Source organism: Musca vetustissima, unplaced genomic scaffold (assembly GCF_032173495.1).
Source record: "Musca vetustissima isolate MV318-11 ecotype Yass unplaced genomic scaffold, APGP_CSIRO_Mvet_v1 utg15810, whole genome shotgun sequence".
Taxonomy (NCBI): Eukaryota; Metazoa; Arthropoda; class Insecta; order Diptera; family Muscidae; genus Musca; species Musca vetustissima.
The window spans coordinates 75,479-97,318 of record NW_026874643.1 but is presented as its reverse complement, the minus strand read 5'-3'; the positions used below and the strand labels follow the sequence as shown (position 1 = coordinate 97,318).

General features: G+C 33.3%; 1 protein-coding gene across 1 annotated transcript; it reads left to right on the top strand.

Moving 5' to 3' along the window:
- The first annotated feature begins 3,209 nt into the window (after positions 1 to 3,209).
- LOC133335405 (uncharacterized protein KIAA0930 homolog) lies at positions 3,210 to 16,419 on the top strand. Its single transcript, XM_061543679.1, has 8 exons — positions 3,210 to 3,339; positions 4,644 to 4,810; positions 4,884 to 5,165; positions 5,495 to 5,635; positions 5,711 to 5,892; positions 5,964 to 6,211; positions 13,785 to 13,934; positions 16,343 to 16,419. Exons 1-8 carry the CDS (start codon positions 3,225 to 3,227, stop codon positions 16,381 to 16,383), a joined length of 1,326 nt encoding a protein of 441 aa, XP_061399663.1. The 5' UTR covers positions 3,210 to 3,224; the 3' UTR covers positions 16,384 to 16,419.
- The last annotated feature ends 5,421 nt before the right edge of the window (positions 16,420 to 21,840 follow it).

Sequence of the window (21,840 nt, the reverse complement as noted above, 5' to 3'; positions counted from 1 at the left end):
TCATCAAAGACCCAAAGTTAGGCCGATTGGTACAACATTTTGCACAACGTACTGAAGTTAGTGTAGCCTAACGTTTGTCAAGTTTTATTGAAAACGGTTCAGATTTAGATATAGCTCGCATATGCATTTTCGACCGATTTCAAATAAATAGCGGACCAAAGTTTGGCCGATTCAAACAATATTTAGCACAGTGTGCTGAATTATGTCCAAATTGATGTATTCGAAGTTTTGTTGATCGTCCGATTTTATGTAAATGGTGCACCAAAGACCCAAAGTTAGGTCGATTGGTACAAAATTTTGCACAACGTACTGAAGTTTGTGTAGTCTAACGAGTGCCAAGATTCGCTGAAATCGGTTCAGATTTACATATAGCTCATATATATATATATATATATCTTCGTCCGATTTTAAGTAAATCGTGCTCCATATACTCAACGTTAGGCCGATTAACACAAAATCTTGCACTGTGTACTTAATTAAGTCCAAATTAATATATGCGAAGTTTTATAACAATCAGATCAGATTCAAACATAGCTCCCTTACATATTTCCGTCGGATTTTAAGTAAATCGTTCACCAAGGACCCAAAGTTAGCCCGATTGCTACAAAATTTTGCACAACGTACTGAAATTATAGTACGTTTACATTTAACCGGATTTCGTTAACCCAGTAGGTTTCAATTGTCAATTCCTTTGCATATATGTCAAATAAATCCCCATAATGTAGGTTTACCCGGCAAAAAGCTCTAATGTATATGTCGTTTTAGTGTAGTCTAACATTTGTCAATTTTGATTAAAATCGGTTCAGATTTAGATATAGCTCCCATATATATATTCGGCTGATTTTAAATAAATAGCGGACCAGAGACCCTAAGTTTGGCCGATTCACACAAAATTTAGCACATCGTACTGAATTATGTCCAAATTGATGTATGCGAAGTTTTATTAAAATAGGATCAGATTTAGATATAGCTCCCATGTACAGTATCGTCCGATTTTATGTAAATGGTGCATCAAAGATCGAAAGTTAAAACATTTTTATAGTCGCAACATTTTGCACAACGTACTGATGTTGCAATAAACCTAACTTTGGTGCACCATTTACTAAAAATCTGAACCGATTTCAAGGAAACTTAGGTGTGCAAAATTTCCTCACAATTTGGAATCCAAATTCCAATATCAAAATTCTAGGTCTATGGTTCACAGTGATCTTAAATCCAAGTTTCAGGATTGCAATTCTATCGGTTCACCCACAATTCAAATTGTACCAAATTTAGTACACAGTAGTACCAGTTTTCAAAACGTTCTAATTACCTCAAACTTAAACCCCCAAAGTGATCCTAATTCAAATTTCAGGTTTCCAACTCTATCGGTTCACTCACAATTCTAATTGTACCAAATTTAGTACACAGTACGAATTACCAAAACGTCCTACTTAACCCAAACCTTCACCCCCACAGTAATCATAAATCCAAGTTTCCAATTATAGTACGATTTACTACTTTTCGTAGACATCAGTAAAAATTTCCAAAACTACGACGGTAATGTTAATTTCAAATTTCAGGATTCCAGGTCGATTTGTATCTCGAACATGAATTTGCACCAAATATAGTACACGCTTTCATAACCGTCTCCTTAAATGGAACCTACTTCTCAACCTTAATTAACACTCCAAATTTCAAGTTTTTAGCGCTATCCGTTCACATGCTACGAAATTGTACCAAATTTAGTACATTTTCTTACTTTTCGGATAGTTATAGTTCGAATTTCCAAAAACCCTTTAGTACATCTGTCCTACACTCCATCAACGACCACCAATCCACATTTCAGAGTTCACATTTAGTACTTTTGAATACCAAAAACCCAGTCTTATCTATCACATTTGGACAATTATATAAAATTTTAAACATAAACATAGCTTCAAAAACGTTGGGCGTTGCTATTAATTCGTTGTGAATGTTTAGTCCATTGTCAATGGAAGACAATACATCAAAATATTTGCCTTTGATTAATTTATATATATTTTATTTTCTCAATTTTTAATAATTTTAAATAAATAGTTCCTATTTTTTGCTGAAATTTCATTATTAAAATGTTTTTATATTTGTATTAAATGTAAATGAAATAAGTACTTTCCACATTAGCAACCCTATCAACAGCTGTTTAAACATGTCCATTTTCGATTTTTGAATGCCTTTCAACGTTTGTCACATTTCGATCTATAGAGCCCTAATACCTTTGTGTTCAAAGTTGTATTGTTTGTAATTTTGTTTTGATTCGGGTTGTTTATCGTTCGTTTTCCTTTGTAATTATCTTCGTTCTTTCATTTCGTACTGTTTCCCACAATCTGGCATCACCGGGAGTTGCTATTTTAAGTGCAAAAACTCCCTAAGGAATTGCTGCTTGGTGGGGCCGTAATTTTGGCGCTTTTTCTTATGGCTCGGGCTGTTTTTTAAAGTGAATCTTTTGTGTAAAAAAGTAGTTAAATTAATTTTATTAATAATATCATTTAATAATATCATTTTTATAGAAGTGAAGATCTGATCTGAAAAATGTTAACAATTCCATGAAACATCAGCAACTCCATGGATGTCGCATTAAAATCTTATTGGACCAATTGTCAAATTGGAATACCAAACACCAAATGAGTAATCAAAACAAATGTATGTGATAAATGCTTATAAGAAAAGGAAGGAATCAACAAAAATCAACCCTTAAAAAACTTACTGCTATTTGCAAGACACAAAGCCCTCCAACAACAACAAATGAAGAATAACCCCCACAAAAAATACAACCATAATGTAGAGAACTTTTTCATTTGCAAAGAATACACAGAAGAGGCCAGCAGAGTAGCAGCCAGCAAAATTGTCTGGTTAAACAAAGAAAAGTGCAACGAAGTTAACGACGGATTGGTTTTCAGTTTTCAACAAATCAAATTGTTAAAAAAATCATTTTAAAAACGCGAATTATTCCACAAAATGTTTAATAATATGTTATAAAATATTGGAAAAAAAAGAAAGCAACAACAAAACAGTACCAGTAACAATGTGGTGACCCCAATTTTCATGGAAACTCAATAAAATATTTGCAGCATAGCCATTTTGAATACTCCCTGCTTCACAACCAACTGGTTCCGTCAAGGCGACATACCCAAATTGTCCCCTGGAACAGGCTTCTTTGGATTGCAATCTGAAACCTAGCTTACAACATCAACTACTTCAACACCATGTCTTTGGCCAGTGCAGCTGGAGCATTGCTCCGGCCCCAGACACCCTTACAACAATTGCTGGAGGATATTAATTTCCAAAGGAACAAAGAAATGAGACAATTGCTCAAGGATGGTATGTATGGTATATTTGTTGTAAAAATTACTTTAAAAAATGATTCATTTTTTAAATTCTCTTGCAGAAGAAAAAAAACCCTTTCAAAAAATTTTTTCCATCATTTATCGATTAGTTGCAATTCTTGTCCATCAGTTTATTTTCGTTCTTTATAAATATCCACCCACTTTTGTTGGTTTTCCTTTCACCATAAGTTCCTTTGTTTTGTTGTCCGTCCATTCAACCCTCATTTCAAGGTTCCAACCATCCTTTTTAACTTTCTCTCTTTTTACTCAAGAGGGTTGTTACTTCCATTTTTTGCAGCGGCTTTTTATTACGAATTTTGTTTTGATCTCTTGGGTTTTGTTGTTATAACCGAATTCGTAAACTTTCTTTTTTGGGGGGTTCGTTGGGGGGATGTTGGGGGGTCGTCTTTCTATTAGTGGTTTAAGTGGTCCTTATAGTTGTTTTTCGAAGTCTAATTATAAATTGCAAATATTTCGAAATGATAAATGTCACCACTAGTGAAGTGATTTTTGTTGTTGTTGTTATTATTATGAGTCATTTCTAGTGGATAATTTTATTAACAAAAAAAAAAATAACTTCAATGATGAATTTCACAATAAACACAATAGAACGCATTACAGCAGATACAAATGTAAAGAACCAGTGTCTGAATTTTCCTCAAGTCGGATTTTGTCTATAGAAAAAAATTCACAGACCCTCAAGTCGGATTTTTTCCTATAGAAAAAATTTAAAGACGCCCAGGATGATTTTTTTCCATAGAAGAAAAATCATCAATCCTCAGTTCGGATTTTTTTCTATAGAAAAAAATTCATCGAACCACAGTTCGGATTTTTTTCCTATAGAAAAAAATCACAGACCCTTAAGTCGGATTTTTTTTCTATAGAAAAAAATTCACAGAACCTAATGTCGGATTTTTTCTATAGAAAAAATTACAAACAATCTGGTCGAATTGTTTTTCTATAGAAAAAAATTCACAGACCCTCAGGTCGGATTTAGAAAAAAAAAATCACAGACCCTGCGGTCGGATTTCAGACAATCAGATCGGATTTTTTACCCTCAAGTCGTACTTTTTTCTATAGGAAAAAATTCATAGACCCTCAGGTCGGATTTCTTTCCTATACAAAAAAATCACTGACCCTCAGGTCAGATTTGTTTCCTATAGAAACAAATTCACAGACCCTCAGTTCCGATTTTTTTCTATAGAAAAAAATTAACATACCCTTCCTTCTCCCGTCAATTCGGATTTATTTTTTTAAACATCAATAACAACTTTAATCCTATTTTCTTTTTCTTTACAGACAGCGGTTTTGTTGTTCTACAAGGTACCACCTATTGGACGGATTTATTTGTACGTCATTTCCTATTCCAATCGGAACCAGTGCACAGTATCGATTCAGATGATCTATTATTTTTCGTACGTAAGAAACATGTTAAAAGCTCTTCCCGACATATGCCAAAATATGAGGTTAGTAGAAATTCGAAATCGATTTTTAAGTTAAAAATTGTTTAATAAAATATTTTGTGAATTTTTCTTTCAGACTGAGGTCGATGTTTTCCGTAAGGATTCACGTAAATTACCCATCGGTGATCCCGATGTCGATTGGGAAGAAACTGTCTACCTAAATATGATAATACATCAATTTGATTATACTTTAACATTGGCGATATGCACCCGAACCTCACCCAAAGAATTGCAGGTGCTGCGTAGACATTCTCAGCGGGTATATGCCTCACCGAGTCGCCGAAAAATGGACACCAAAGGGGAGGGTGAAGAAATCACATATCCTCATATTTGTTTTATGGTGGATAATTTTGATGAGGTAAGGAAATGAAACACAGCCTATCACCGATAACAATAACTAGAGTGAAGGATCTAGATGTCTGTTCGTATCTGGAGTCCTCTTTTAACTAATCCATTAAGAATTCCCTTCAGATCGTCTATAAAGACTAACTTCAGCTCGTCTATATAGATTCCCTTCCTCCAAAAAAACTTCTTCCAGCTCGTCCATAAAGAAACCCTTCAGTTCCTATATAAAGACTCTCTTCAGTTTGTCTATAGAAACTGCCTTCAGCTCTTCTATAAAGATTTCCTCCACCTTGTTGGTCCTTCGGCTCGTATAATTTTCTATTACTTTTTCCATTTTTTTAGGTCTTCAGCGATATCTTGGTCAGAGACGGTGAAATGGTCTGTGTGGAATTGGTGGCCAATGATAAAGATGGTGCTGTCCAAGGTGTTATATTTTTGGGTTCCATACGTTATGATGCTTTGAAAAAAGTTTATGATTCAAGGGTAAGAACATTACGATTTTTTCTATATAAATTTAGATACTCAAAGGGTTTCTTCTCCCCATATCCTATATTACAGCAATCCAGTCTAAGTTCCAAAGTAGCCCAACGCATGTCATTTGGTTTATTTAGCAGTGGTGCCGGCGTACAGACACGCTGTGAATTTGTACGCATGAAAGGACCCCAGGGCAAGGGCCATGCAGAAATGGCTGTAACCAAGCCAAAAGGCTCTGGTGTGGAGACACCAACCAGTGAACCAGGGTTAGTGGCAAAAATTATTGTTTTTATTTATAGAAGTTAATAAGTTATTTATATTTTTTTTTATTATTTAGTTTCTGTGCCACCGACATGTGGGATGAATGGGAGGAGGAAAACGATGACTATTGCACATATCGTCATCAGCGACGCCTCAGTGATCCCAGTGCTAATTTAAATAATTTTTCACGCTATGCATGGCGCACAAAAACTGCATCTGAATCAGCTGCTGGTACAGCTGGTTCTAAGGCGAGATCGGAAAATGAAGGCCTGGATTCGCTGGCCAATGAAGTATCTGAAATTGAGGCTGGCGATTTAAGAGATGGTAAATATTGTGATCATATATTTCTTTTAATTATTTAACATGTATTTCTTTTTCAAATCTCAATATGCTTTATATAAATATTTTTTTGTTTTGTTTTTTTATTATTATTAATATTTTATATATATTGATAATGATAATATTTTGCATAATTATTTTTTATTTCATACTATTCTAAAACATAATCAAATTTATTTCGAAAATTTGTAAAATTTATAATCAAAGCTTTTTTATACAAAATCATATTTTACAAATTTCAAACCATCACACATACATACGTACATAATATCATATATTATTCTAAATATATACTTGGTGTTATAAGGTCTCCGTCTTCAAAGACTCCATGAATTTTATTCATCTATAAAAAAAACTCCTTCAAGCTGGTCTATAAAGTTTCCTACCTGCTAATCTATATAAACTCCCTTGCAGCTCGTCTATAAAGACTCCCTTTAGCTTCTCTACAAAGAATTTCTTATCCTGCCTTGAAAAACTTCCTTTAATTCGTCTATAAAGACTCCATCCAGCTCGTCTATAAAGACTTCCCTAGAACGACTAAAAGCCTCCTTACAGCTCGTCTGTAAAGACTACTTCCTTTTTTCCACCATAAAGACCTACTTCAGCTCATCTAGAAATCTTCCCCCAGTCTCCTTTCAGTCTATAAAGACTCCCTTCAGCCCGTCTATAAAGACTGTCTTTCAGCTCGTTTATAAAGATTTCCTTCAGTCCGTCTATAAAGACCTTCTTCAGCCCGTCCATAAAGACACCCATTCAGTTTGTCTATAGACTTCCTTTTGTTCCTCCATTTCAGGTCATCTAGAAGTCTTCCTCCAGTCTCCCTTCATCTCGTCTATATAGATCTCCTTCAGCACGTCTATAAAGACTCCCTTCAGCTCGTCTATAAAGACTCCCTTAAACTCGTCTATAAAGACTACCTTAAACTCGTCTATAAAGACTCCCTTCAGCTCGCCTATAAAGAGTTACTTTATTCCCCTATAAAGCCTCCCACCCTTCTCGTCTATAAAGACTTCCTTCATATAAATACTCCCTTCATAAAGATCTATAAAGATTGTCTTCAGCTCGTCTATAAAGACTGCCTTCAGCTCGTCTATAAAGACTGTCTTCAGCTCATCTATAAAGACTGCCTTCAGCTCGTCTATAAAGACTCCCTTTAAGCTCGCCTATAAAGACTCCCTTCAGCTCGCCTATAAAGACTCCCTTGCAGTTCGTCTATAAAGACTCCCTTGCAGTTCGTCTATAAAGACTCCCTTGCAGCTCGTCTATAAAGACTCCCTAGCAGCTCGCCTATAAAGTCTCCCTTGCAGCTCGTCTATAAAGACTCCCTTGCAGCTCGCCTATAAAGACTCCCTTGCAGCTCGCCTATAAAGACTCCCTTCAGCTCGTCTATAAAGACTGCTTTCAGCTCGCGGTATAAAGACTGCCTTCAGCACGTCTATAAAGACTGCCCTCAGCTCGCCTTCAGCTAATTTATGAACGAAGCCTTTAGTACACCAAGTAAAAAATAATTTCAAAATCAATTCAAACCTTTTAAGCATATTTTATCAAACTAGCACGCTCTCTATTAATATTGTAAAATATTTACTTATAAAAAAATACTTATTACATTATTCAATTTTATTCACATCACATTCATCATACAGTTTCACTTTCAAATTAAATGTTTATTTATTTTTTTAATAATTTTCAAATATCTTTATCATTGTTTTCATTTCTTCTTCACGATCTAAAAAAATATTGAGCTTGTATATTTAAAAAATAATTATTTATCTTTTCAAACTTGCTGTTGCTGCTTTTGTAAAGTTTGTTGTTGTCGTTGTATGTTTTCTTTTTTGTTTTATTGTATATTTTCAAATATTTGTTTCTTTTTTGAATTATTTTAAATTTATTCCTGTCCTAAAATGTATAACAAAAAAAATGAAAATAACCAAACAAAAAATACCACACCAAAAACAAAACACCACTTGTACTATATTAAAAAAAAGAAAAATATTCAACACTTTGAAACCCCGTAGATTTATTTGAATTATTTTTCTTCTAACAATTTCGTAATGCAAACTTTATAAAAAAATCGTATTTTTTTTGTAAATGCAACTAAATCCCTTCCGAAAAAAATGAAAAACAAAAAAAACCAAACCTCAAAACAATCTATTCTATAGATAATTTTTTTGTGCCGAGAAAGCAGGATTCATCTTTATCTGTAATGAAAATGAAATGAAAAAAACACATCTCTAACAACAACAAAAAGAAGTATTTAGAGATTGTATTGCAAACTTCTGTACTTCTTTTTCTTTTACTTTTTTCTCAATTTTGGTTTTGATTTCCCTTACACCCCTTACATTTATATATATAAAAAAGATACATTTTTTTTAATTTTTATATATTATTTTTTGTTATTTTAGCTGAAATGCAAATGACTATTTTTTTAATTTTTGTTTTTATAATAAAAAAATTATTTTTGTATATTTTTTTCTTGGTAGTCTAAGTTGTTCTTAAATAAAGACATTTTTTAAATAATATCTTTATAAGAAAAACAAATAATAATATTGTCTATATATACAAAAAAGCTGCTATTATAATTTTGTTTCAAAACAAATATGTAAGAATTCAAAAAAAAACTTATTTTTGATGTGTACGTAAATTTGTTGGTGTGATTTAGTATGCATTCCACCCACAAAAAAAGAAAACTCACACACATACACACGGCTAGCTAATACAGAGATACACAAAATCCTCTATAATTCAATATTTTCCTAATCAAATTCGCTCCCAATAGTGGAAGGAAGTACTATGCGATCTAAAAGGAAGGGTGTCTTTATACAGACGAGCTAGAGGAAGTGTTCATAGACGAGCTGCAGATAGTATTTATAGACGAGCTGAAGGGAGTCTTTATAGACGAGCTGAAGGGAGTCTTTATAGACGAGCTGAAGGGAGTCTTTATAGACGAGCTGAAGGGAGTCTTTATAGACGAGCTGAAGGGAGTCTTTATAGACGAGCTGAAGAGAGTCTTTATAGACGAGCTGCAAGGGAGTCTTTTTAGACGAGCTGCAAGGGAGTCTTTATAGACGAGCTGCAAGGGAGTCTTTATAGACGAGCTGCAAGGGAGTCTTTATAGAGGAGCTGAAAGGGAGTCTTTATAGACGAGCTGAAAGGGAGTCTTTATAGACGAGCTGAAAGAGAGTCTTTATGGACGAGCTGAAAGGGAGTCTTTATGGACGAGCTGAAAGGGAGTCTTTATAGACGAGCTGAAAGGGAGTCTTTATAGACGAGCTGAAAGGGAGTCTTTATAGACGAGCTGAAAGGGAGTCTTTATAGACGAGCTGAAAGGGAGTCTTTATAGACGAGCTGAAAGGGAGTCTTTAAAGACGAGCTGAAAGGGAGTCTTTATAGACGAGCTGAAGGGAGTATTTATATAGACGAGCTGCAAGGGAGTCTTTATAGACGAGCTGAAGGGAGTCTTTATAGACGAGCTGCAAGGGAGTCTTTATAGACGAGCTGCAAGGGAGTCTTTATAGACGAGCTGAAAGGGAGTCTTTATAGACGAGCTGAAAGAGAGTCTTTATAGACGAGCTGAAAGGGAGTCTTTATAGACGAGCTGAAGGGAGTCTTTATGAAGGAACAAAAGACAGTCCTTATAGTTCAGCTGAAGGGAGTATTTATAGACGAGCTGAAGGGGTAGCCCCATATAACCACACCACATTATGCGATATTTTAAAGAGTTTGGGCAAATTTATTAATCGCATTGGCTATAATTTGGTATTTTGTGATATCGTTGGGTTGTAAATTTTCCTACCAAAAATTATTGATATCGGTTAAATTTTTAGCATAGCCCCCATATAACGGTACCCCTCATTATTCGGTATTTTGGGGATTTTTGGCAAATTTGTTAACTGAATTAGCTGTAATTTGGTATTTTGTGTTCTCATAGGGTAGTAAATTTTCCTACCAAAAATGATCGATATCGGTCAGATTTTTAGGATAGCTCCCATGTAACGGTACTCCTCAATATTCGGTATTTTGGGGATTTTTGACATGTTATTTGAACCGAATCGGCTCTAATTTGATATTTTGTGTTCTCATTGGGTAGTAAATTTTCCTACCAAAAATTATCGATATCGGTCTGATTTTTAGGATAGCTCCCATGTAACGGTACTCCTCAATATTCGGTATTTTGGGGATTTTTGACATGTTATTTGAACCGAATCGGCTCTAATTTGATATTTTGTGTTCTCATTGGGTAGCAAATAACCCTACCAAAAATTATCGATATTGGTCCATTTTTTTACAACGGTACCCCTCTATATTCGATATTTTGGAGATTTTGGCCTTGTTTTTTATCCGAATGGTGTTTCGTGTTCTCAGTAGGTAACAAATCTCCCTACTAAAAATGATCGATATCGGTCTAATTTTTGGCATAGCTTCCATATAACGGTACTTCGCTTTAATCGGTATTTTGGGGATTTTGGCCATGTTTTTTAATCGAATTATCTGTAATTTGGCATTTTGTGTTCTCATTAGGTAGCAAATCTCCCTACCAAAAATGATTGATATCGGTCCAATTTTTGGCATATCCACCACATAACGGTACCACCATTATTCGATATTTTTGCCACGTTTTTTTTTTAACAGAATTGACTGTAATTTGGTATTTCCTGTTCTCATTGTGTAACAAATCTACCTACCAAAAATAATAGATATCGGTCTAATTTTTTCAATAGCCCCCATACAACGGTACTCCCCAATATTCGGTATTGGGGGATTTTGACTCGTTTTTTGAACCGAATTGGCTGTAATTTGATACATTGAGTTCCCATAGAGTAGCAAATCTCCCAACCAAAAATTGTCGATATCGGTCCACTTTTTAGAATAGCCCCCATACAGCAAACCCCTCTTATTCGGTATTTTTGACACTTTTTTTGAGCCGAATTAGCTGTAATTTGATATTTTGTGTTCCTATTGAATAGCAAATCTCCCAACCAAAAATTATCGATGTAGGTCCACTTTTTAGCATAGCCACCATATAACGGTAATTCCCAATATACTGTATTTTGGGGATTTTTGACCATGTTTTTGAACCGAATTGGCTGTAATTTGGTACTTTGAGTTCCAATAGGGTAGCAAATGTCCATACCATGCTATCGGCCCACTTTTTAGTATAGCCCCCATATAACGATATTCCCTATTATTCTGTATTTTAGGACTTTTAGATAGGTTCCGAACATATATCCTTTCTAAGTATTCAATGCATGTCATATCTGCAGTAGCTTCCAAAAAAAGTACATTTAAAATAGAATTTGCAAATATTATAAACCAAAAACTCCTCACACTCCCTACTCCCCTGTCCCTAAAAATCCTCACTCTCTTTTCTCTTGTCCTGTCCTGCTTCTTCCTACCTAGCTCTCTCCCTCTAATTTTTCAATGCCACATGCAATTATTACAACACAGTACCACACATAAAGAAATCGAAGCATATCATAAAGCTCTCTCCCTCTCTCTCGCTCTCATTATTTCACATAATTTTTTTAATAATTATTTGCAATATATTTTTTTAATTTTGTATTTATTTATTATTTAATTTTTATTTATTTTCTTAAATTTATTTTTTATTTATATATTTATTTAGAAATTTTGAAAAAATAAAATAAAAAACTGAAAGATGAATGTGTGCAAAAAAATCAAATTCAAAAACACTACAAATGATTCGATATCAAATATCTTTGTAGATGACCATCCTGCTTTCTCGGCATCTGAGGCAAAACTTCATACAAATCCCAAGTGTGAAGAATATCAAATGAAACAAAAAGAATTAGAAGAGACTAAAAACCACAAAACAACGATGGGGGAGGCAACCACAACAAAGGCTGATAGAGAACCAAATGAAACGGAACCATTATTAAATGAACCCCAAACGGCAACAGAGGATGGCAAAAAGGAGGGTGGTGGGGATGTTATGTCGCTTAGCATTGTGTCACCACCCAATAATGATCCCATACAAGATGCTGTGGAGGCAGTGGATATTACCCTACCCTCACCTGGCTCCAATAATGGCAAGACCACTGGTTGTGGTGGCAATTGTTTTAAATCCGGCAAGAAATGTAAAAAACGTTGGGGTGGTAATTCCGACAAAAATACCCCACAAATGTCTCAGGTCTATTGTCCAACCTGTGATATTGCCAATGAGACACCGGCCTGTCTCAATAAAATGCCCGATAGGAAATTTAAGGCCAAACCCAAAACTATACTCAGTGTGGAAAGTGAATTGGTGGTTACCAAAAGAGGTAGCCTGAAATTTAATGAACGCAAGCCCTTGGTAAGCAGTGTGACACGTTCGTCCTCCCTAACGGCTGCCGATAGGAAAATGAAAAAACCTGAAATCTCCACAAGCAATAAAAAAGATGCCAAGACCAAAACCAAGGAGAAGGAGAAAGAAAAAGAAAAAGATAAGGACTCCCCGCCCAAGGAACGTGGCAAAGAAAAGGTTTCGAAAACCAGCAGCCTTTTAGCCAAGGTATCACCCAAAAAATTACGCGGCAATCGTTCATCATCCACCTCCATCTCCTCAACCAATAGCTCAGTCAATGATAAAACAAAATCGGGAAATTCTAAGAAAAAGGAAACCATTTCCAATGGCAATAAAGGGGAAAGCCCCAAGGCAAATGATCTCAAAACTGAAGCCACAAACAACACCATGGCCACCACGGCAGATTCCACTGGCTCCTGCCAAGAATATGAAATTGCCGATGATGCCATCTCATTAAATGGTGGTGACATTTCCCAAGCCTCTGATGGTGGCGGAGGTGGTGGTAAAATAATAATTCTAACCGAAACCGATTCTTTGATAACGGTTCGTGGCAAAGAAGAATTACCCGTGGTGGAGCAAAGCACATCACCCCTGTCAGTATCTCCGCAGCCAAATTTACCAGGAGGAACCATAGATGAAGATGCCACGAAACCTTATAAATTTGAAAAATGTGTTCGTGTACCTGTAACCGCAGACAGCCATCCATTACAAACTCAAACCACCAGCACCAGCGATGAAGACGATTCCAAGGATCCAAAAGACCAACAACAACAAGAAATAAATGTCAATATTATCGACAACAACTCATCGTCCAATTCGTCGAATGCCACCATACACAATAATGACGACAGCAGCAGCCCCTCCAAACGTCCATCCTCTTTGAACGATTGCAATGGCAATCTCAATTCAGCCTCAGCATCTTTAAATACCTCACCGCTATCACCGCCCATGTTAAATAGTGCCAATATTGTGGATATGGGACAAATGTCGGCCACCTTGCCGCGTACCAAACGTACCGCTGCAATGCAGGCATTCTACAATCGAGCCCTTACGCTGGTGCCCAAACGTCGCACCCCCGATGGCACCAACATCTATTATTGGTGTGATCTATCGAAAAAGGCTTTACAAGGTGAAACAAGAAAAAACATTTTTAGGTTATGTTTTAGTTAAGGGAATTGAAAAACAAAATTGAATTTAATTTTTATTTTGATTTTGAATTTATTTTTAACTTTTTTATTTTGTTTTTCTCTATTTCAGAACTTGATGATGGTGCTTACAATCCGCTGTGGGCCAGTCGCGGCTTTGCACAATCCTTTCATTTTTGGAAGGAAAATCGACGCCAACAATCGACTCCGCTAAATGCATTCCTTACATATGTGACACTGCCCTGGTGGAGTATTGCCAAAGGTGAGGACAGAATCGATATAAACATTTTCTATATAGTAATTAATCTCTTCTATATACCCCCTGAAGACTGCACCGACTCAAAGCAAACATGGCTTAACATGCATTATAGACTCAATTTGGTGCTCTAGGCAAAATTTCGTCTCCAATCGAAATAAAATTTGCGGATTTTTTTAACCAATTTCTATGAAATCGGAAGAAATTCTATAGAGGGGCTATATCTAAATTTGAAGCGAATAAAATCAAACATGATTTTAGACTTAATTTAACACGTTGACGGACAGTAGAAACAAGTGAAATTCGAAAACATGACACTAGGCTTCTACTTGTACGCTGGTAAATGCACATTTGTGCTGCTATAGCCGTCATGTCACATAGTGAACTTGAAGTTGACTGCTATAGACGCAACTGTCCGTCAACGTGTTAATAGACCATACAAAATTTTGTGACAATCAGACAAACAAGGCCATAGGTTTGGGTCTTGAAATCTGACAAAATTATATATGGGAGCTATATACAAATCGAAGCGATTTAATTCAAATTTAGCACCATTTGATACCCTATAAAAAAGTCGGGTCAATCGGAAATATTTGGGGCACAATGGGGCACCATTTTAATGAATTTCGAAGAAATTGTGTGTGTGGGAACTATATCCAAATCTGAAGCGATTTACATCAAACTTGGCACATGTCATTCTAGTCCCAATTCGGTATCCTATGACAAATTTGGTAACAATCGAAGAAACGCAGATACTTCAGAGCTCCATTTACCTGAAATCCGACGAAATTATATATGGGAGCTATATCCAAATCTGAAGCGATTTACATCAAATTTGGCACAGGTCACTCTAGTCCCAATTCGCTAACCTATACTAAATTTACTAACAATCAGACAAATATATGGTCTTTGGTTCGTCATTTACCTGAAATCCGACGAATTTAAATATGGGAGCTATATCTAAATCTGAAGCGATTTACCTCAAACTTGACACACGACATTCTAGTCCCAAATCTTTAAGGTGTACTAGATTTCGTAACAATCGGAAAAACGCAGAAATTTCAGTGCACCATCTACTTGAAATCCGACGGGATTATACATGGGAGCTATATCCAAATCTGAACCGATTTCAAGAAAACTTAACACACGCCATTCTAAACCCAAATCAGCACGCTATGCCAATCGGACGAAACTATATATGGGAGCTATAAATAAATCTGAACCGACTTTCACGAAACCTACCACCTATCTATCTATACTCAATTCAATACGCTGTGCCAAATTTCGTGCAAATCGAATGATATATAGGGACTTTGGTACACCATTTACATTAAATCGGACAAAAATATATATGGGAGCTATATCTAAATCTGGACCGATTTTCAGGAAACTCAACACACATCATTCTAGACATAATTTAGCACACTATGCCAAATTTCGTGCACATCGAAGCATATATAGGGACTTTGGTGCACTATTTACCTAAAATCAGACGAATATATATATATATGGGAGCTATATCTACATTTAAACCGATTTTCACGAAATTAAAGACACATCATTCTAGACCTAATTCAGTACGTTGTGCCAAATTTCGTTCAAATCGAAAGATATATAGGGACCTTGAGGCACCAGTTACATAAAATCGGACGAAAATATATATTGGGAGCAATATCTAAATTTAAACCGATTTTCACGAAATTAAAGACACATCATTCTAGACCTAATTCAGTACGCTGTGCCAAATTTCGTTCAAATCGAAAGATATATAGGAACCTTGAGGCACCATTTACCTTAAATCGGACGAAAATATATACATATATATATATATGGACCGATTTTTGGGAAACTTAACACACATCATTCTAGACATAATTCAGTACGCTATGCCGAATTTCGTGCAAATCGAAGGATATAAAGGGACTTTGGTACACCATTTTCATTAAATCGGACAAAAATATATATGGGAGCTATATCTAAATCTGGACCGATTTTTCCCAATTTCAATAGGGTTCGTCCTTGGGTCGAATAAGTGAGCTGTGCCAAATTCCATCCAATTCGGATCATAAATGCGACCTGTACTTTGTTTGTAATTGTAAAATCTACAGACGGACATGCATAAATCGATTCAGAAAGTGATTCTATGCATATTCTCAAAAGGAATATGCACAAAGACATATTACCCTGGACCACAGTGTGGTGAAGGGTATAAAAAATCCATGCCTTAGATATGACCCCAAAAAATATTCTTTAAAAAATCCACGCCTTAGATATGACCCTCAAAAGATATTCTTTAAAAAATCCACGCCTTAGATATGACCCTCAAAAGACATTCTTTAAAAAATCCACAGGGTATATCTACCCTAAAAAATTAATATTTTTTTAATTTTCACCTCTCTCTCTTCTCTTTTCAGATTTGTTGGATCACCGTGAAACGCCGATATTAACCTTTTAGTATTAAATCATTTTTTCAGTTTCTCATTACATTATTTTTTTATTAAGAAAAAGAAAACTCACACAAAAAATGGAATTAATTTTTGAAAACAAGATCACCGAATAAATTGAAGATTGCCAAAATCAGCTATAGTCATCATGCTTAGTTGCAGAGCTTAGGCAAATATATGTTTTTATTCAGAATATATATATTTTTTAATTTATTTTTTATATTTTTTTGTTATTATTTTTATGTGAAAGTATTTTTTATTATATATATGTTTTTTAAATGTAAAATTAAAATTGTGTATTAAAAAAATATTGAAAATACAATATTTATAGTTGATATAAAATTGGTGAAACATATGTTTTATTTTTCAATGCTTTATTTATTTTTTAATTCGAATTATTTAAAATAAAAATATATTTTTTTTCATGTAAATTATTTAATATACTTTACAAATTATGTATAATTATTACTTATTTATATTGTGTTTAAATAATTTTCGTAAAATATACACGCATACAGACAATGTTCAATGTTATTATTTTTGTATTTTAAATTTAAATCATAGTTAATTTTTTTCACAAATTATAATTATTTTTTAACTGTAATTATAATTTTTTAACTATTCTTTAAATTTAAAAATAAAAAATAATACAAAAAATTAAAATATTATTTTTTTTCAAAAAAATATCTATTATAATATATATTTTTGGAATAATATTCTTTTTAATTTTTATTGTTTTTATTGTGATTTAATTGCGTTATTAAAAAAACAATGGGGTGATATTTATTATTATTATTTTCATATATTAATTTTATTAATTAATAAAAATTATAATTATTATAAAACTAAAAGAAAATATAGGTATTATTTATTTCACAATTATATATATAACTATGATTCCTAAATAACAAATGATATTTAGCATGCATACAAGTATTCTATTATTATGTATCATTCTATCACTAAGTAAAACAACAAGAACAACAAAAAAATTATTAACAACATCATTAAAGCTATTTTTTAAGCTAAAATCAAAAATATCAAATTCGCGATATAACCTTACATACTGTTGAAGAACAGAACACAAAACAAGCAAGCCAAATTCATTAAGAATCGAAAAAATCCAAAATAATTTTTAATAGAAAATATATATTAGGGACAGTTAGGGTTTTTTTTCGAAATATATCGTAATATATTCGAAAGGAAATTGGTTCGGATTAGAGATGTTTGTAAAATTTTATTTTTTGTAATTTGAAATAAATCACCAGCTCATCTTCAATTGTCACATTGGAAAAAATTTCGAAATGTTGAAATGAATATGCCAAAATTGGATTGAACATTTGATAGGCAATTAAGGTCAAGATTTGCATGAAATAATCCTCCAAACATTAAATTATATGGATGGACTGTAATATCGATTAAAATAAAGATTTCATATATATTTTCTGATTATTATAAGTTTTTATTTTTTAATTGCCCTTTATTTATATATGATATTATTATTATTTAGGCTAAAACCATTACTAAGTTAGATGAGAAGAGAGCTGCGGAAAATACACACACACATTTATTGAAAATAAATTGTATACACATTTAAAATAAATAATAAAAAAAATATATTGAAAATAAATAGATGAACAAACAAAACAAATATTTTAAATAAAAAAATGTAAATGTTTTAATAAATAAAATAATAACAGAAAAAATAACTTTTTAATACTTTAATTGAAATACTGGGTAAAGGTGGGTAGGCATTAGGTCGAACTGAAGCGATCAACTAAATTCAAATAATTTTTTTCTGAGACCTGCACAAGGTGGAATTTTTAAAATAATTTGTTCCTCAACCTACGTAAGGCGTGGATTTTTAAAATAATTTCCATTTTTTATGATTTATTAAATGTATTTTATTTCCATGCAATTTTTAATATTCAATTCAAATTTTTTTTAACCTAATTTTATATAATTCGTTTTTTGTTTTATTTCCATATTATTTCAATTTGTTTTCTTTATCAGCGACTTGTATTCTCTTTGCTGTTTATAAATTGAACTCTAAGGTCACTTTCGCGATCTAGCTGTCACTTACGCTAGGCACAACAATCTTATTCTTTCGTTTCTTCTTCTGTGTATAGAAAAGATCGAATCGAATTGAATCGAAGGCAAATTGAATTTTTCTGATTATTTCAATTACAGACAGACATCATCAACAAAACAATTGAAAATAATCATAATAATTCAATTGACTATCATCAACAGTAAAAAAAAACTATAAAAAAACATTGTTGCTATTACAAATTAGCAAAATAATATTGGGTTAAAAATTTTTTAAATCTAGTGTATTGATTTTTTTCGACAAAAAATAATAATTATTATTAATATTATTTATAGGGTACAAATTGTTCTATAATTTTTTTTAGTATTTTTTTCCAACAGAATATTTGGTCTAATTTCCTCTTCCATCTCCGAGACATTTTTCTGCATGGAGATAATTTTGTTTCCGCATATATTTTATTTTTAAATTCTAATCTAATATTTTTTTAATTTCTTGCTTTATCATTTCAGTATTTTTTTCTCGTTTTGACCTTCATCAGCAGCCTTTTTTAATAAAATTGCTAAAAATTGAATAGAAACCCTATTTTCTCTTTAAGCTAGCTTTTTATAATCTCGTTTCAATGTCAGAGACGTAGCATCCACGCCTTATATAGATCTCAGAAAAAATTATTTTAAAAATCCACGCCTTATGTAGGTTGAAAAAAAAAATTATTTTAAAAATCCACGCCTTATGTAGGTTGAAAAAAAAATTATTTTAAAAATCCACGCCTTATGTAGGTTGAAAAAAAAATTATTTTAAAAATCCACGCCTTATGTAGGTTGAAAAAAAAATTATTTTAAAAATCCACGCCTTATGTAGGTTGAAAAAAAAATTATTTTAAAAATCCCCGCCTTATGAAGTTTGAAAAAAGTTATTTTAAAAATCCACGCCTTATGTAGGTTGAAAAAAAATTATTTTAAAAATCCACGCCTTATGTAGGTTGAGAAAAAAAAATTATTTTAAAAATCCACGCCTTATGTAGGTTGAAAAAAAAAATTATTTTAAAAACCACGCCTTATGTCTTTGTCCATATGTTTGTAACAGGCAAAAGGAATCGAGATAGACCCATGGTTCCTTTTATGAATATGCATAGAATCACTTTCTGAGTCGATTTACGTATGTCCGTCCGTCCGTCCATGTATTTTTGTTAACAAAGTACAGTTCGCATTTATGATTCGAATTGGATGAAATTTGGCTCAGGTCATTTATTTGGTCCATGGACGAACCCTATTGAAATAGGGTAAAATCGATTGAGATTTAGATATAGCTCTCATATATATTTTCGTCCGATTTAAGGTAAATGGTGTACCAAATTTGCCCGAAATTCGGCACAGAGTACTGAATTAGGTATAGATTAGTGCGTGCTAAGTTTCGTCAAAATCGGTTCAGATTTAGATATAGCTCCCATATATATTTTCGTTCGATTTTATGTAAATGGTGGAGCAAAGTCGCTGAATATCTTTCGATTTGCACGAAATTTGGCACAGCGTACTAAGTAAAGCCTAGAATGATGTGTGCTATGTTTCGTGAAAATTGGTTCAGATTTAGATATAGCTCTCATATATTTTTTCGTCCGATTTAATGTAAATGGTGCTCCAAAGTCCCTAAATATCTTTCGACTTTTTTAAAAAAGTGCTAAGTTTCGTGAAAATCGGTTCAAATTTAGATATAGCTACCATATATAATTTCGTCCGATTTAATGTCATTGATGAACCAAAGACACTATATATTCTTCGATATGCAAGAAATTTGGCACAGAACGAGGTGTGCTAAGTTTCGTGAAAATCGGTTCAGATTTATATATAGCTCCCATATAGAGTTTGTTCTGATTTAATGTAAAATGTGTACCAAAGTCCCAAAATATCTTTCGATTTGCACGAAATTTGGCACAGCATACTGAATGAAGCCGGGAATGATGTGTGCTAAGTTTCGTGAAAATCGGTTCAGATTTTGATATAGCTCCCATATATATTTTCGTCCGATTTAAGATAAATGGTGCACCAAAGTCCATATATGGGAAATTACAAAAATCTTTTAAATTCCTTGAAGCTGAGGTTTGCAAGATTATAACTCGCGAAATATGAACATATTGCATATTATTTTAATTCATTTCTATAAAATGAAGTGTTCTTGTCAAAATCTGAAAATATTGGTAATAATTAATATGTTGGGTGGAAGCTGTGATTGTGGTAATGTAAAAAAATGGGTGAAAATATGTTGAAGCCAACGAGTTTTTTTGTGTTCTTTCCTGATTTGTGGCTAAAATACACAACGCACGAACATGTGATCAGTGACTAAGTTGCAAAATACCCCATGGACAATATGGTTCTAATGTATGATTTTTCGATATAATCACTGCATCCACCAAAAACGGATGCTGAGATTTTGAAGCCGGATTTTCGGTGTTTTTTGAACATTTCTTATAATCAGGACGCGCATCCAGATAATACGCTAAACTGATTATAGGATTGTAGAACTCGTTATTTTGCTTTGTTTAGTGTATATCTCATGAATGTGCCCACTGTAGGTTCTTTGGAATTGGATTCCAAAGACGAAAATTGGGTGCGTAAATTTTTATAAAAAACCTATTTTTTGAGTCTAAATTTAAAAAGGCCACTTAAATGCAGTTGAACCCCGCGTGATTTTAGTTTTTTTATGTGCCGAATCCAATGAGCCCAGCCATGTTCAATTCCGCCCAATAAAACGGCGGATATAGGTACTTTGAATGTAGGAAAAACTGCAAAAACTTATTTTGACAAATTCGCGTATATAATCGCTTTTTTCTTCGAATTGATTTTACCTACATTCATGCTTGCATAATCATATTCGCGAATCTGTGTGAAAATAGGTCATAAATACATTGATACGCGAATAATATGCGTATTTAATCCAAAATTGATTGTGGTGGCACATCCGCGGTGCTTAACCAATTCTATTAAAATAGATGTACTTTTGCGTATTTTCATTGGAGATTACTGAAATCTGATGCGCATAAAAATCTTATACACATTGCGTCATTTATAGCCATTTTTACGGTTTCTGCATAGTAAAGTGCATCGAGCGGCACACTTTGGCCGCGAAATGAAACATCGAAAAATTCATAATTGTTGGAAGAGATTAATTCGGTTTATACGAAAACCGCATGCGCAACAACTGATTTCCACGAATACGCGAATTGCATGCTTTTTAATATTGATAATTTTTATGAATTGTAATTGCAAAATGTATATAGACATTTTTATATTTTTTATAATCTACCGATATTTAACAATCATCTACAAGAATTTGCAGAAGAAAGCGTCGTATATTTTAGAAGATTAAGGCAAAACCGCATTACCTCATCCATACTAAAAAATCGAAAATTCAAATAAACGTTTTG